The 15,149-nt window shown below is 48.0% G+C and overlaps 1 protein-coding gene across 1 annotated transcript in view; it reads left to right on the top strand.

Moving 5' to 3' along the window:
- Positions 1-15,149, top strand: part of PNO1 (partner of NOB1 homolog) — a 269,091-nt gene that overhangs the window by 230,490 nt on the left and 23,452 nt on the right. Inside the window, exon 5 of the mRNA XM_069608144.1 lies at positions 597-714. Coding sequence (XP_069464245.1) covers positions 597-714 — 118 coding nt within the window. The remainder of the gene's footprint in view (positions 1-596; positions 715-15,149) is intronic.

Raw genomic sequence — 15,149 nt, 5'->3', positions numbered from 1 at the left:
GTCAGTGTCTTAACTGGCAATGTGCCCATGCACAGTTTAATCAAGAATATGCTATCCTTAGTCTCCCATCTATCTAGATGACACTCAAAGGCGCGGTTGCTTTTCCTAAGCATACAGGCATATATAATAATGCTCCATATAATAAAGCAGTTATTACCATGGGGGTTTCACTTATTTAGCTTTGTAAATAACGGTTATGTTAGTCAGACGCTATACTCCTTTTGGATGAACCAGACCCTTGGCTTTTTGTATCAGCGACTGCACCGTGCTCAGCTGTCATAGCAGCCGCAGAGTGGATTTACGAACTAAAATGTAATTTTAAAGCAGAAATGAAAAGCTTTTGTTCAGGTAGCTGCACAATGTTCAGTGAGTTTTGTCCTATATTTTCTTTTAAGCCCAGTGGGATGTTTGCTTGCAGGCTGTGGTCTAGCAATATGTTCATGTTCAGCTTGTGTTGGGATGGTTTTTACTCTCATGCTAAGAATAGATTGAATTATGGTGCAATGAAGAAAGTCTGACATTTCTACTGTAACAGTGCATTTTGAATAAGACAAGTGTAAATGGTATTTAAGATTGTTTTTTTTTTTCCTTTTTAGTAAAACCTTTGAAAGGAGACCATCTCTCAAGAGCTATAGGGAGAATAGCAGGAAAAGGGGGTAAAACCAAATTCACTATAGAAAATGTTACCAGAACGCGCATAGTTCTCGCTGATTCGTAAGTATGATAGCTGATTTTCTACTATTGACCGTGTCATTCATTTTTTGGTACATGAGGACAGTGTTAAATGTTTTTCCTACTCTTCACAAATTGTGGAATTTCTCATCTGTCATGCTCCCCTAGGTACTGTTTCATTGCAAGAAAAATCTGTTGTAACACCAGGGCTGGAACTTTCACCTGCAGGCTTTCTGCCTCTGAAAGAGAAAAGCAGAGTTGCTCTGGTTCTCCAGCATGGGGTCTGGCATGGATTCACATGTTCGTGAATATTCCCCATCGTCAGGCTGGGATTCCTCGTTAAAGAAAAAATCAATCACTGGTCTCTGGGTCATACCCCCCCCCCCCCCCCCCCCCACCCCCAGCCAATGACTGCCATCTACCTAAGCCCCTCCTCTGGCAGCCATCTTCATATTTTTACTGCAGGTTCAAGTGTTGGAGTCCTCGGGCTATATGTCATGATCACTGCTTCCAAGGAGCCAGGACCAGCCCAACGTCCTTGGAAGCAGGCCCCTAACCCTAATCCTAGGCACCAGCCGGTCCCCACGGGGACCTTTTGGACCTTGTCCTGGCGCCGGTGGCACCAGGCTCATCAGAATCATTGGTCCCGGCACTGGAAGCGCCGGGCTCATAATATGTGTGCAGATGCTTGGGTGGACTTACCTGCAGCAGACCATGCTGCTTACTTACCAGCCTCTTAGAAGTCCTCTGTGAACAGGAACTACTTTCTTACCTGGGTGGGGCAAGCTCCACTCCCTGGATTCAGCACTGGAAAGCTTCTGGAACTCTCTTCTTACCTAGGCGGGGCCGTGGAGGAAGACGCCTCATCACTCCAAGGCTATTTAAACCACACCCGATAGACGAAACGTGCTTCGCGTTATTCTGCATCTGCAGCAGAACGCTCACTGAGTCTGTTCCAGCCTTTCTTCTTACGATCCCGAATCTGCAAGAATCATACTCACCATTCCTGCATCCTGAATCTGCAAGAAGCATACTCACCATTCCTGCATCCAGTCGACAGCAGCACCTGCAGAGACAAACAGCAGGTTAGCAAGGCAGCCTTAACTCGCAGTGCTACTCACCTGATCCATCGGCTGCGGTCATTTTCGGCACGCTGCACCTCCGCCTGCGAAGACAAAAGCATTGTCACTACTTACCGGCACTCCGTGAATTCTGGATTTCTTCACACTGCATCGCCGCCTGCGGAGATAAAAGCATTGTATCTACTTACGGACATTCCGTGGACTCCGGCGCTGCAAACCAACTTCTGAAAGACAAAAGAAGAGACATTAGACAGGTATTTACTTACGCCCATCGCGCTCTTAGCAATAGAACGCCTGCTCTTCAGTATGAACTACGCTGCAAGGAAAAGACAGTTAGAGCGCTTGCATTTACTCACGCATTTCCAGACGCTTCACTCCATCTTCCTCAAGAGTCCTGCAAGACAAATAGGGAGAAAAGCATTATACGAAGTCCTGTTCAATGTTAACGTGCCTTGCACCTAAAGACTATAAAGACTAAAAAGGTGTCTGGAAACTCACCGCTCGTGCAGTTAACGACGGTAACTGTCTTCTGAGTCCAAGAGGCCTATATTTCACAAGTGAAGGAACTGGCAACAGCGCCCTGCACCAAACGCAGATGGAGAGCCCAGCATTCACCTATCTAAGGTGAGCACGTTGACCTGGGGGCTCTACGGAGAGGAAGAGGGACATTGAACAACCCAGACCATTAACCCCCATATTCTTTCACCTGCAGAAACCTCACCCTACGAGTTCGACACACAGTGCAAAGAGGTTCGACCCCAGAAGCCCGTCGGGTTCTGCACATCACCTTTCGAGTCACAGACACCTTCCTGCCAAGATCAGCGCCTCCATGGGAATCAGGTGAGCGTTACAGAACGCGAAGCCCACCGCAAAACTCCTACCCAGGCGCAATGGAAACCTCAGACACTGATCACTTAGCCCAGTTGCTCGGGGAATTAAGAGCAGAAGTACATGCAGCTCGTCAGGAAACAAGCTCTCTAAGAAGAGAACTGATAATTTCCAAGGAGCGAACAGAGGACCTCGCTAGGCAATTGCTACAAACGCAGGCAGGACAGACACCCCTGCCCGCTCCAGGAGGAAGCTATCCTTCTGCATCATCTGTTAATCCAGTGCAAATCAATCTACCTGGTAATGTGCCCTTGGCTCCGCCCGAACGTTTTTCTGGTGACCCAAAGAAATTTGCAGTGTTCCTCAACCAGTGCCGCTTACATTTCTTATGTCGACCAGCTGCATTCCCAACAGACCAGACCAAAGTGGCTTTCGTGCTTTCTTATCTCAGTGGCAGCGCCGCAGATTGGTCGATCCCTTTAGTCACCCTGGATGATCCGGTTTTGCATGATTTCCAGGCCTTCCAGTCCAGCATGGAGAAACTGTTTGCAAGACATGCACAAGGGCAGGCCTTGGACAATTAACTTCTTTCATTACGACAGGGTAATCAAGACCTCTTGACCTATATAGCCTCATTCAACAGACTCATAGTGGAAACTCAATGGCCCGAGGATAAGAGAATAACTCTTTTCTACAGAGGCCTGCGTGGAGAGCTCAAGGATGTGTTAGCTCAAGTTGTGAACCCTCCACAAGAATGTTCGGACTATATTGACTTAGTCGTCCAATTGGACCACAGATTACAGAACAGGAAGGCTGATCGTTCTAAATTTGATACCCAAGTGTTTTCTAAACCACAGACTTCTACTAAGGGAGCTGACACTGTGGAACCCATGCAAATAGGGGGGATGAAAGGTCCTTTAACCCAAAAGGAGCGGGAAAGAAGAAGACCGCTGCAATTATGCCTCTATTGCAGGAACTCGGGGCACTTTCTTCGAGACTGTCCAGTGAAACCAGCTAAGAAGGCTGTAGGAGCCGCAGATTCCAGTACCTCAAGTTCCGAGCAGGGAAACGACCTAGCCCGGTAAGTGTAGAGGTCCTCTTGCCGAGCGTTAAGATCTGTCCCGTGACCTCGCATTTCGTGGTGCCCATGGTCCTCATTAATCCTGCACGTCCGGATCGTTTGCATGCAATTGAAGCTTACATCGACAGCGGAGCAATCGGCAATTATGTGGACCGTGAAATGGCATCAAGGATGAATCTACCCCTTGTCCCTAAGGCAGTAAAAGACGTCATTACTACATTGGATGGCACGGAGATAGCCTCCGGACCAGTAACGCACGCCACCCAAGAAGTGACGCTAGTGAGCCAAGATGGACACCGGGAGAAAATCGTGTTCGATGTGATCAAGGCCCCTCAGTTCCAGATCATTCTGGGAATCCCTTGGTTAGAGAAGCACAATCCTCAGATCAACTGGCGAGCAAAGACGGTTCAGTTTCCAGAATGTTTTACCACTTGTTATCCTCGGCCTGAAGTTTCAGTGGCGGCGATCTCTTCAGAGGTTCCCACATTACCTCCTGACTACCAAGAATTCCAAGATGTCTTTCGGAAGGATCAAGCTAACACCCTGCCTCCTCATAGGTCTTACGACTGTCAAATAGACCTGATACCCGGAACAACTCCTCCTTGTAGTAGGATTTATGCCCTCACCGAGCCAGAGAATCTTCACCTCAGGCAATATCTGGACCAATACCTAGCTAACGGGTTTATCCGTCCTTCTAAATCTCCAGCTTCCTCGGCTTTGTTCTTCGTTCCGAAAAAGGAAGGAGACCTTAGAACTTGTATAGATTACCGCGCCCTGAATCAAATCACCGTTAAAAACAGATACCCGTTACCTTTGATCCCTGAACTCCTGGACCAAGTCAAAGAAGCATGCATATATACAAAGGTGGATCTCAGAGGAGCCTACCACTTGGTACGAATAAAAGAAGGCGATGAGTGGAAGACGGCCTTTCGCACCAAGTATGGGCTATTCGAATATCAAGTGATGCCCTTTGGACTTTGTAACGCTCCTGCCGCTTTCCAGTATTTTATGAACGATGTCGTTAGAGAACTCATAGATGTGTGTGTTGTTGTTTACATTGATGACATCCTTGTCTATTCATCATCCGAAGAGGAACATCAGAGACACGTTAAAAAGGTTCTCGAGAGACTGCGTCAACATAACCTTTTTGCCAAGCTTGAAAAATGCGTTTTCAACGTTACTGAAGTTGAGTTCTTGGGATTCATATTGTCACCTAATGGGGTTCATATGGATTCAAAGAAGGTCGATGCAATCATCAAGTGGCCATCACCAACCTCGGTAAAAGGAGTTCAAAGCATGTTAGGCTTCGCTAACTTTTACCGCAGATCCATTCCTGAATTCTCTCGGATAGTCCAGCCCATCACCGCTCTGTTAAAGAAGAACAAACGTTTTGAGTGGTCTTCTGAAGCGGAACAAGCTTTTCAGGACTTAAAAGCTAAATTCATTTCTGCTCCTGTTCTAAAACCTCCTCGCCCAGAACTCCCCTACATCGTGGAAACGGATGCTTCTAGTCTGGCTGTGGGGCGAGTGTTATCACAAAGAGATCCGGTCACACACCAATTACATCCAGTAGCCTTTTGGTCCTGCAAATTCTCGGCTTCCGAGATCAACTATTCAATTACAGACAAGGAACTTTTAGCTATCAGATCGGCCTTTAAAGCCTGGCGGCATTATCTTTTGGGAGCCAGACACACAGTCACCGTAACGACTGATCACCACAATCTACAATATCTGAAGACGGCCAAAGCTCAGTCTTCCAGACAGCTTCATTGGGCTCTGTTTCTGGCTGAGTTTGACTTTATAATTACTTATCGACCCGGCAGTAAAAACGGAAAAGCAGATGCCCTCTCTCGGATGGGGGTAGATGAACATTTGACCAATCCAGAACCAATACCCATAATCCCAGAACAAAGGCTTTTGGGGTTGGTCAGCGCTCAATCCTTTGAAGACATCAAGACTAAAGTCTAGTCACTCATAACTCCGGCCGATTTGCAGGATTGGCAATAAAAAGGAAAAGAATTCTCAGTGGATCAAGACCTACCATATTTCCAAGGGCGATTGTACTTGCCCTGTGAGAAAATACAAAAACAAGTAATTTCCGGTTATCACGACTCTCTAATGGAGGGTCACCCTGGCATTACCAAAACCATGGAAAAGATCAAGAGACATTTCTGGGGGCCTTCATGGAAGAAGGATATTAGAGACTTTGTAATCTCCTGCGGTGTGTGTGCCCAGAATAAAAGTCAGAAGGAGAAACCAGCCGGCCTTTTACACCCTCTGGATATTCCTCCCTGTCCATGGCATACCCTGTCCATGGATTTCATCACGGATTTACCTCCATGCTCAGGGTATAGTACCATTTTAGTAGTCGTGGATCTATTCTCCAAGATGGCTCACTTCATTCCCCTGAAGGGCCTACCTTCGGCTTCGGTATTGGCCTGGGAATTCTTAGAAAACATCGTTCGGTTACACGGTTTTCCCTCGGTTTTAATCTCCGATAGTGGAAGTCAATTCATCTCCCACTTTTGGCGGAGTTGCTGTCGTCTAGCCCAAATTGATGTAAGACTTTCAACCAGTCACCATCCCCAAACTGACGGACAAACCGAGAGGACAAATCAGACTCTAGAGCAATATCTGTGTTGCATGCTCCAACAAACTGAAAACCCTTGGAAGGATATTCTTTGGATCGCTGAATACGCTTACAACAATTAGACTCATTCTGGAACCGGGAAGACTCCCTTCTTCCTATTATACGGACATCATCCTAGAACCTCTAATCTGGATCCTCCCCAAGAATTCGAAACACCTGCTGTGGATCATTTGTACTCTGAGATTACCCGTGCTTTTAAAGAAGCCACTGCCCATCTGCAAAGAGCTAAAGCTCAAGTCAAAAAGGGAGCATATCGACACCGTGAAGAGGCCCCTCACTACGCAGTAGGAGATCAGGTCTGGTTATCCACTAAGCACCTGCCTCTAAAAGGACCCCGCACCTTCAACCCGAGATACCTTGGACCTTACCCCATCTCTACCATAGTTAATCCGGTGGCGGTCAAATTGGAATTACCTGCGCATATGAAAATACATCCAGTATTCCATGTCTCCTTATTAAAACCAGTACAACCAGAAACCTGATTGACTGAACTCCCAGAACCTGTTTTGGTAGACGGAGAACTCGAATTCGAAGTAAAGAACATTCTAGACTCCAAGATCTCCAAATCTAAGTTATATTATCTGGTTGATTGGAAAGGATACGGCCCCCAGGAAAGGTCTTGGGAACCCTCAGAATATGTCCACGCACCTCGTCTGGTCAAGAGATTCCATCTGAATCACCCCGACAAGCCAAAACCCCCGGAGAAGACACGCTTAGGAGGGGCCTTGAGGGGGGTACTGTCATGATCACTGCTTCCAAGGAGCCAGGACCAGCCCAACGTCCTTGGAAGCAGGCCCCTAACCCTAATCCTAGGCACGAGCCGGTCCCCACGGGGACCTTTTGGACCTTGTCCTGGCGCCGGTGGCACCAGGCTCATCAGAATCATCGGTCCCGGCACTGGAAGCGCCGGGCTCATAATATGTGTGCAGATGCTTGGGTGGACTTACCTGCAGCAGACCATGCTGCTTACTTACCATCCTCTTAGAAGTCCTCTGTGAACAGGAACTACTTTCTTACCTGGGTGGGGCAAGCTCCACTCCCTGGATTCAGCACTGGAAAGCTTCTGGAACTGGAACTCTTTTCTTACCTAGGCGGGGCCGTGGAGGAAGACGCCTCATCACTCCAAGGCTATTTAAACCACACCCGATAGACGAAACGTGCTTCGCGTTATTCTGCATCTGCAGCAGAACGCTCACCGAGTCTGTTCCAGCCTTTCTTCTTACGATCCCGAATCTGCAAGAATCATACTCACCATTCCTGCATCCTGAATCTGCAAGAAGCATACTCACCATTCCTGCATCCAGTCGACAGCAGCACCTGTAGAGACAAGAAACAGCAGGTTAGCAAGGCAGCCTTAACTCGCAGTGCTACTCGCCTGATCCATCGGCTGCGGTCATTTTCGGCACGCTGCACCTCCGCCTGCGAAGACAAAAGCATTGTCACTACTTACCGGCACTCCGTGAATTCTGGATTTCTTCACACTGCATCGCCGCCTGCGGAGATAAAAGCATTGTATCTACTTACGGACATTCCGCGGACTCCGGCGCTGCAAACCAACTTCTGAAAGACAAAAGAAGAGACATTAGACAGGTATTTACTTACGCCCATCGCGCTCTTCGCAATAGAACGCCTGCTCTTCAGCACGAACTACGCTGCAAGGAAAAGACAGTTAGAGCGCTTGCATTTACTCACGCATTTCCAGGCGCTTCACTCCATCTTCCTCAAGAGTCCTGCAAGACAAATAGGGAGAAAAGCATTATACGAAGTCCTGTTCAATGTTAACGTGCCTTGCACCTAAAGACTATAAAGACTAAAAAGGTGTCTGGAAACTCACCGCTCGTGCAGTTAACGACAGTAACGGTCTTCTGAGTCCAAGAGGCCTATGTTTCACCAGTGAAGGAACTGGCAACAGCGCCCTGCACCAGACGCAGATGGAGAGCCCAGCATTCACCTATCTAAGGTGAGCACGTTGACCTGGGGGCTCTACGGAGAGGAAGAGGGACATTGAACAAGCCAGACCATTAACCCCCATATTCTTTCACCTGCAGAAACCTCACCCTACGAGTTTGACACACAGTGCGAAGAGGTTCGACCCCAGAAGCCCATCGGGTTCTGCACATCACCTTTCGAGTCAGACACCTTCCTGCCAAGATCAGCGCCTCCGTGGGAATCAGGTGAGTGTTAAACTAAAGCTCTCGAACTTTTACTGCGTTTTGCTCTATTTTATAGTCAATTGAGCCTCATGCTCCATCGATCCATCATCCGACTAACGTGGACCCGTTTTTCTGAACTTTCTATGCCCCTCAAGGGTGATTTTTCGTCAAGTTCACTTATAGGAGGATTCCAGAAGATTCTTGGAGGCCTACACCGCGTGGACATGGCCGAGGATAAAGGACACAACACCTCTGTTCAGAATCTGCCCACGATGCGGGCTGCAGAACATCTTCCTGGACGATGGGCACTCCCTGTGCCTTTTATTGCCTTCTCGCACGTGGAGGAAGCCTGTGCGTTCTGCAAGGACATGGTGCCGCGCACCATTAAGGACCGACGCAAGCGGCTCGCCAAGTGACTGCAGACGAAGACCCCGGCGGCTGGTGAGCCCCGGCAGCATGCGTCTCCCAAGAGAAAATCTGAGGGGTCTTTTAAGACCTTTTTAAGGGCACTGCAGCGATGGGGGCCCAGCATAAGGCAAAGCACTGCAAGTCTGCGGGCACCGGGAGTGCCGTTGGTACGGGCTCTGCGGCAGCCACGCTGAGGGCAGCATCGCCAACGCAGTCAACCACGAGCCAACGCTCCGGCTCAGCGAAGAAAAGGAAGTCGGACCACCCGGGTAAGCTTCTGTAGCAGGCCCGGTCGACTCTGACGGAGAAAGCCAAGGGGGAGCGAGGCGTTGACCCTCCCCTCACGATGAAGGCCTCAGACGCGCCCAAGGTCGTGAAGGCCCAGGTTCACCAGGCTAAGGCATCTATTGAGGGAGTGGTAGCATCCCTGGCGAAGGCCGCAGATGGGGTCCCAGTGGCGACGACCCCCAAGACGAGAGTTTCCCTGCCCACTCGGAGGGAATAGTCTTTCCTCCCCATTGAGAAGACTCCCGTGAAGACTATGCCGATCATCGCCCCAAGGCAGTCGCCTCTGGCTGAGAAGAAGGGGGGTTGGGCACGGTAGTCCTGCCGGACTCGGATATCTCTGAGGAGTTGTTGTTCTCGGGCATGAAGACGGTGCTTGACAAGAAGTTTGTCGCGGCCAGGTCCTATGGGGACGGACCCCAACGAGGCAGACGTGGAAGGCGACGAGGGAACCGACGTGGGGCGGCAGGGCGGTTAGGAACCAGAGGGCACCACGCCACTGCTGAGACTGCTGTTGCAACCGCCACCACCACCGACAGACATGTCGGCAGACATCCTGCAAGCTCTGCACACCCTGTGCTCAGAGATGAGGACGAGGATGCCCGTGCCTCCGATGGGCGATCCAGCGGAACCTGGGCCATCAGGGGTCCCGCCGCCTAAGAACAGACGAGTCCATCTTCCTCTACCCTACCATCCTTCACCTACATCCCCTCTGCTGAGGGGCGAGACGGAGAAGGCGATGACAGGTACGGATGACTGCGACTACGACGGAACGGACTTCTCATCGTCGGTACCTAGGGCTTCTCCACCCGACGAGATTGGCTCGTTCCATGCCATGATCTCTAGGGCCTCGGAGCTATTCCAACGGAACCCCGAGGAAAAGGAGTTATTCCTTTTTCAGTGCTGAGGCCAAGAGGAAGACCATGCTCTCGATCCCGCTGTTGGATGACATTTGCAAAGCAGCTACATGGAGCTCAGTACACACTCTCACTCACCACTACTGCATTGACGCTCATTCTAAAGCAGATACACAGGTGGGACAAGCAGTTCTAAAACCTTTTTGCTGGTGTACCTTCTCACAACCCACCACCTTCTCTTAACACTGCTCTCTAATCTATGCATAGCATGTGATCTAAGCAGATTCCTCAAGCCTAAGAAGGGATACATTACTGACTGTTCTCATATTTCTGATGCTTGTATCTGCTTGGATTCACATGTGCCCACCCTTCCTCCCCAATTTGATGCACCTCAATACGTGAAGGACCATGGGTAAAGTGGACGTCACAGGGATAGTATGACTGGTACGCCCTGTTGACGTCCCTATTCGAGTTTCGAAAACATCTGTAATACTCTGCAGCTTCTTCTAGATGTCGGCCTATGTATAGCATGTGAATCTAAGCAGATACAAGTATCAGAAATAGGATTCCGGTAATGTATCACGTATATACATACACAAAGCAAATTAATTGCACTAAATACGCAGCAACTAATAGTAACATCAAGTATAATTTCAGAATATAGTTATTCAAGCATCAGTAATGCAGGTGAGTGATTTTCTTTTTGTACTAAAACATTTCCACCACACAAAGTGACATCAATCAAGGTCACTAGTAGCTCTTATGGTTTCCCATACAATATTGAGTTTGGAGGGGAAAAGTGTTAGAGTAGAATAGAGTACTGTAACCATATTCTTTTCTCCCAGAGGGATGTTGGAAGTCCTTTCCCCAGCAATAAGAGTGTCAAACAATGAAAATCTTTATAGGGGACAAGCGGTGCGAAAGGCAGTAGGGTTAAGAAGGGGTGCTTTTAGGGAGCCAGGATAGCCAAAGTGAATAGGACCATTCTAGTTCTGATGCAGTCTTAGAAAAAGATAGTTGAACAGTCAGTTCTTTGAACAAAATCCAGGAGCTCAAGAGAGCCTACCTCATGAATTGAAGTAATTCAAAAGGATAGAAAGAAGCACTACCCAAGTTAGGAAGCACTAGACTTGGCTAGAGATGGTTCAACCTGAAGCCCCACAGTACCTTAGAACTGCAGCAGATGTCCCAGCTGACTTCCTTCTTGATGCAGCAATGCAGACCCTTGTTCCTGGACCTTGGTTGTGGTGAAGAAAGGGAGGACGTCCGACGGGCTTCTGCAGCAGCACTCTCGAGAGGGACTCTGCAGCAATGGATTCTACTCGTTTCAGCGGCTCTTCTTGGTTTGGCGCCAAAGAGGAATGAATATTCCTGGTTGGAATTTCCTTGGTCTCTTGGTCCTACACACTGGTGAGGGTGACACTCGGTGACAATTTCTTGCTTCTGTAGACTCATATAAAGCCTGCAAAGTTTCAGCCAGTTTTGTCCTTCGGGAGATTGTTGCACTTGTCGATGGCCAGGTACCATGGGTATTGGGAAACTGTAGCCCGGGAAGGTCACAGCAACACAGGGGTTGTTCCAGAACAAAGCAGGTCATAAGGCTAGTTCGTCCCACCAGCCTAAGGGAGGAAGTAGTCCTTGGCAGAGCTTTCTTGTTGATGGGGGGGGGGGGAATGGGTTCAGCACAGAGGCAAGGCTTCACTGGTGTTTTTGCAGCCCTGGCTTCTCTCTGCATCTTCTTCGGATTTGATGTTCCAGTGGTAGGCTCCGCCTGTAGACCCAAAATCCTCACCTTATATTCAAAATTCCTCCATTCACAGCACTAAGCTGTCAAACTGGCGGTGGCTTGAGGTTTTGGGGTCCTCTTTCACTTACTGCCTTCCCAGGCACACTGGAGCCGAGGCACAACCCACAATGATCTAAACAGAGTAAAAGCCCAGAAGGAATTAACGGGTACTGGTGAAAAAAGAGTACAGGGTCCATTTTGGTAAAATGGTCACCCTTGGGTGCTGTACTGCAGCTGAGAAATCAGCCTGCAGATACATTGCACGAAATGTAGGAAAAAAGAAACTGCCACCAGCCATCCAAGTTAGTGTAACAAAAGTTAGTGGGATAAGGAGTTACTATGTAACCCCCCCGGCACTCAACATACGGTGGTGTGTGCTGGACCCACAAAGGGAAAAAGGCAAGTAAAACAAAAGTTGTCCTACTATTCCTGGGAACTGTAGTTCACACAAGAAAATGTATTTAAACATTTAGAGGAGTCCAAAGGACTCCTTAGTGGCACTGCGCAAAGGGTGCTGCATGCCTATGGAGTTTACCAGACTACATTAAAACAAAAGGAACACAAAATCTTAGAGGGAAAAGGCATGAGTCGGTGGCAAAAAGGTCCACTCGTTCAGGAGGTTAAAATCAAAAATGCCCCAGATTCCAGCAAAGGATAAAGGGAATCTGCACAGAAACTGAAAATTCTCCCTAACACAAAGGCAAGTGGTGGGAGTGGGCGAAGGCCTAAGGTAATTTTGGGAGGGAGTGGGGGGAGGCCAGGACCCAGAAGGACACTTAAGGGCCCTGGTCACCAATCTCATGACTGTGGTTTAGCAAGGGGGGGGGGGAAGAGGAGGAGGAGGAGGAGGAGGAGGTGGTGAAAACGAAAGTCTTGATTAGCTTCCGGAATTTGAGGAGATGAGGCTCAAGACCGAGAGGAAGGGGGAGGCTGTTCCAGAGGAGGGAACCTCTGATCCTTACTTGTTGGACGAGAAACCCTCTAACTCTGACTTTCTGAGCCCTATCCTGATCTGCCTACAGTTCGTCACTGGCCTACCAGTGCCCCTCTTTTGCCTCTGAGATCACACATGCCTTAGAATAGGTAAGGTCTTAAGTATAAGGCCTCTGACTAGAAATTATAACTAGTGGTGCAAAATACTTACTTGTAAAAGTGTTGGTGTATAACTTTCATTCCTGAAACAGAATAGGTTACAAAGGGTTACTAAGTTCTTACATACCTTTTGAGTTGCTTATTGTTAGGCAGAATTGCATGCAGTACCTTCTGGGACCACCACACACAATTAGGACTACAGGTGTAAGCAATACCAACCTTTGGTATAAGTCTGTATCACACAGTTTGTTGGTAGGGAGCTGAGCAGCCAGGCTTATCTCAAGAGTGAATGTGGGCAGTACAAGTAGTTGCGCAGAGGACTTTCAATCAGTAGTTCAAGTAGACGCTTATACTCAAGGTTTCTTGGTAAAACACTTGTTTTATAAATGATTGTGTAAATAAACTATTTCACTAGAAGAAAACTTAATATTACAGACCAATACACTTCAATACAAGTTTTTGAGACAGTTTGAGCTCCCCTGAAAAAGGAGCACAATGGCAGTTCAGTTGCTTAGCAGTGAGCAAAAAGGACAAAAGTAACTAGAATAGATTATAAATACTTTCTAGGCAGTGCAAATAGTTTCAGTTCACCAGAATAGTTCAATTCAAGTCAATAGGCCAGGCCAAAGTCAGTGGGCTAGTGTCCTGGATAGGAAAGAGCCGTTCTGGTATCAAACGGTAAAGTCTTTGCAGAAGTTCTCAGAAGTAGTGTAGGTGAAAAAGAATCATTTGTGGGGTCACAAGCTGATTAGGCCTGCAAGTTGGGAAAGTTTCACAAACTTTCTCTGCAAGAGTGGCGTTCTCTCAATCGGGTTGGCACAGTACCTTTTTGTATGAAGAAAAGAAATGTTGCAGAAGTCGTGGTTCCTGGCAGTTGCTGTAGCTCTTGTGTTACTGAGCCTCAATCGTAGGGACAAGAGGGAGGACGTCGGGGGACTCCTGCACTGCACGGGATCGTTGAAGAAAACAAACAAAATGGAGTCACTTCAGTTCCAGTAGCTGTAGATTCAAGAACACGAACTGGTGTCCCGCTCCCTGGTTAAACCTAACCAGCCTTGAGAATGGTATCCAGGTGTCTTTTATGAGTTGATTGGTCCCACCAACTCAAATGAAGAAGCCGTCCTTGAAGGAGCTTCTCTGTCGAATGGAGTTTGGCATTTTGGACCTGCAGCAGGGCTTCACCGGGCAAACCACCGGTCCAGAAGTTGCAGCAGCCGTCCTCTTCCAGCTCGTCTTTGGTTATTTCGTTACAGTGGTCGACTCTGCCTTCCAGTCCACGAGACTCTCCTTTTAAACAGTTTTCCCCCTTTCATTCCAGCCTAGCTGTCACTCACCTTGACGGACAGTCAGCCAGCCAATCACGACCTGAGTGCATTTTGGTCTCCTAGGAGACCAAGCACAGGGAGTTTCGGGCACCTCCCTCACTTCCTGCCCACCCCAGACACTCAGACGCCAATGGTGGACTTCAGTCCTGAAGCCTGCCAAAGGCACACGAACAAAGGTACCAAGCCTGGTTTGCTGCGCAGAGACCAACACTAGAAGGACCTTTCCAAAAAGAAATGGTGAAAAAAGGCTAGGACCCGTTTAAACGAAGGGGCTTAAGGTGCCATCTTGAAAAACATGGCTACCGGTTTTCGCGGTCGGGAAAAATCATGGTAGTTAGTTGTAAAACCACTGCCACCATCCTTTTCAAAAGGAAAGGGTAGCATTTGACTGCTACATGAGTGTTTAGACACAGAGGATACTATGTAACCCCTCCAGCACTCCATTGTAAGATGGTGTGTGTGCTGGGTCTATGAATTTGGAAGAGACTAGTGAAGTCAATTTCACTTTACATTCTCTGGGAAACAGTAGTTTATCCTAGACAAGATATTTAAATCCCTGGGAAGTCTACAAGACATCCCTGTGTCACTGCACTGAGGGTGCTGTGTAACGACACACATGACAAGATGATGCCTATGATCTAAAACTCCATAATCGGAGAACACAAATGTAAAACACACATCAAAATACATGAGTGGGGGAAAACAAGTCTTGCACTCTTTCCAGGTAAAAACATCAAGTCCTCAAAATCCAGCAAAGTTGCCAGGGGTCTCCAAGGTGAAGGGAATTGGCACATTTCTGAGCATTCTCCCTAACACTTATTGCACCTCTGAAAAGTATAAGAAGTTATTTACTTATGAATTGTGTTCCACTCTTTTAGAAAGTAACAGATGGTATTACTTTATTATTCCTGAAACTGAGTAAGTGTAAAA

The sequence above is a fragment of the Ambystoma mexicanum genome, chromosome 4q, assembly GCF_040938575.1.
Source record: "Ambystoma mexicanum isolate Mex_15411 chromosome 4q, UKY_AmexF1_1, whole genome shotgun sequence".
NCBI lineage: Eukaryota > Metazoa > Chordata > Amphibia > Caudata > Ambystomatidae > Ambystoma > Ambystoma mexicanum.
Note: the sequence above shows the minus strand (reverse complement) of the source record. Positions and strands in the feature narration are given on the sequence as shown.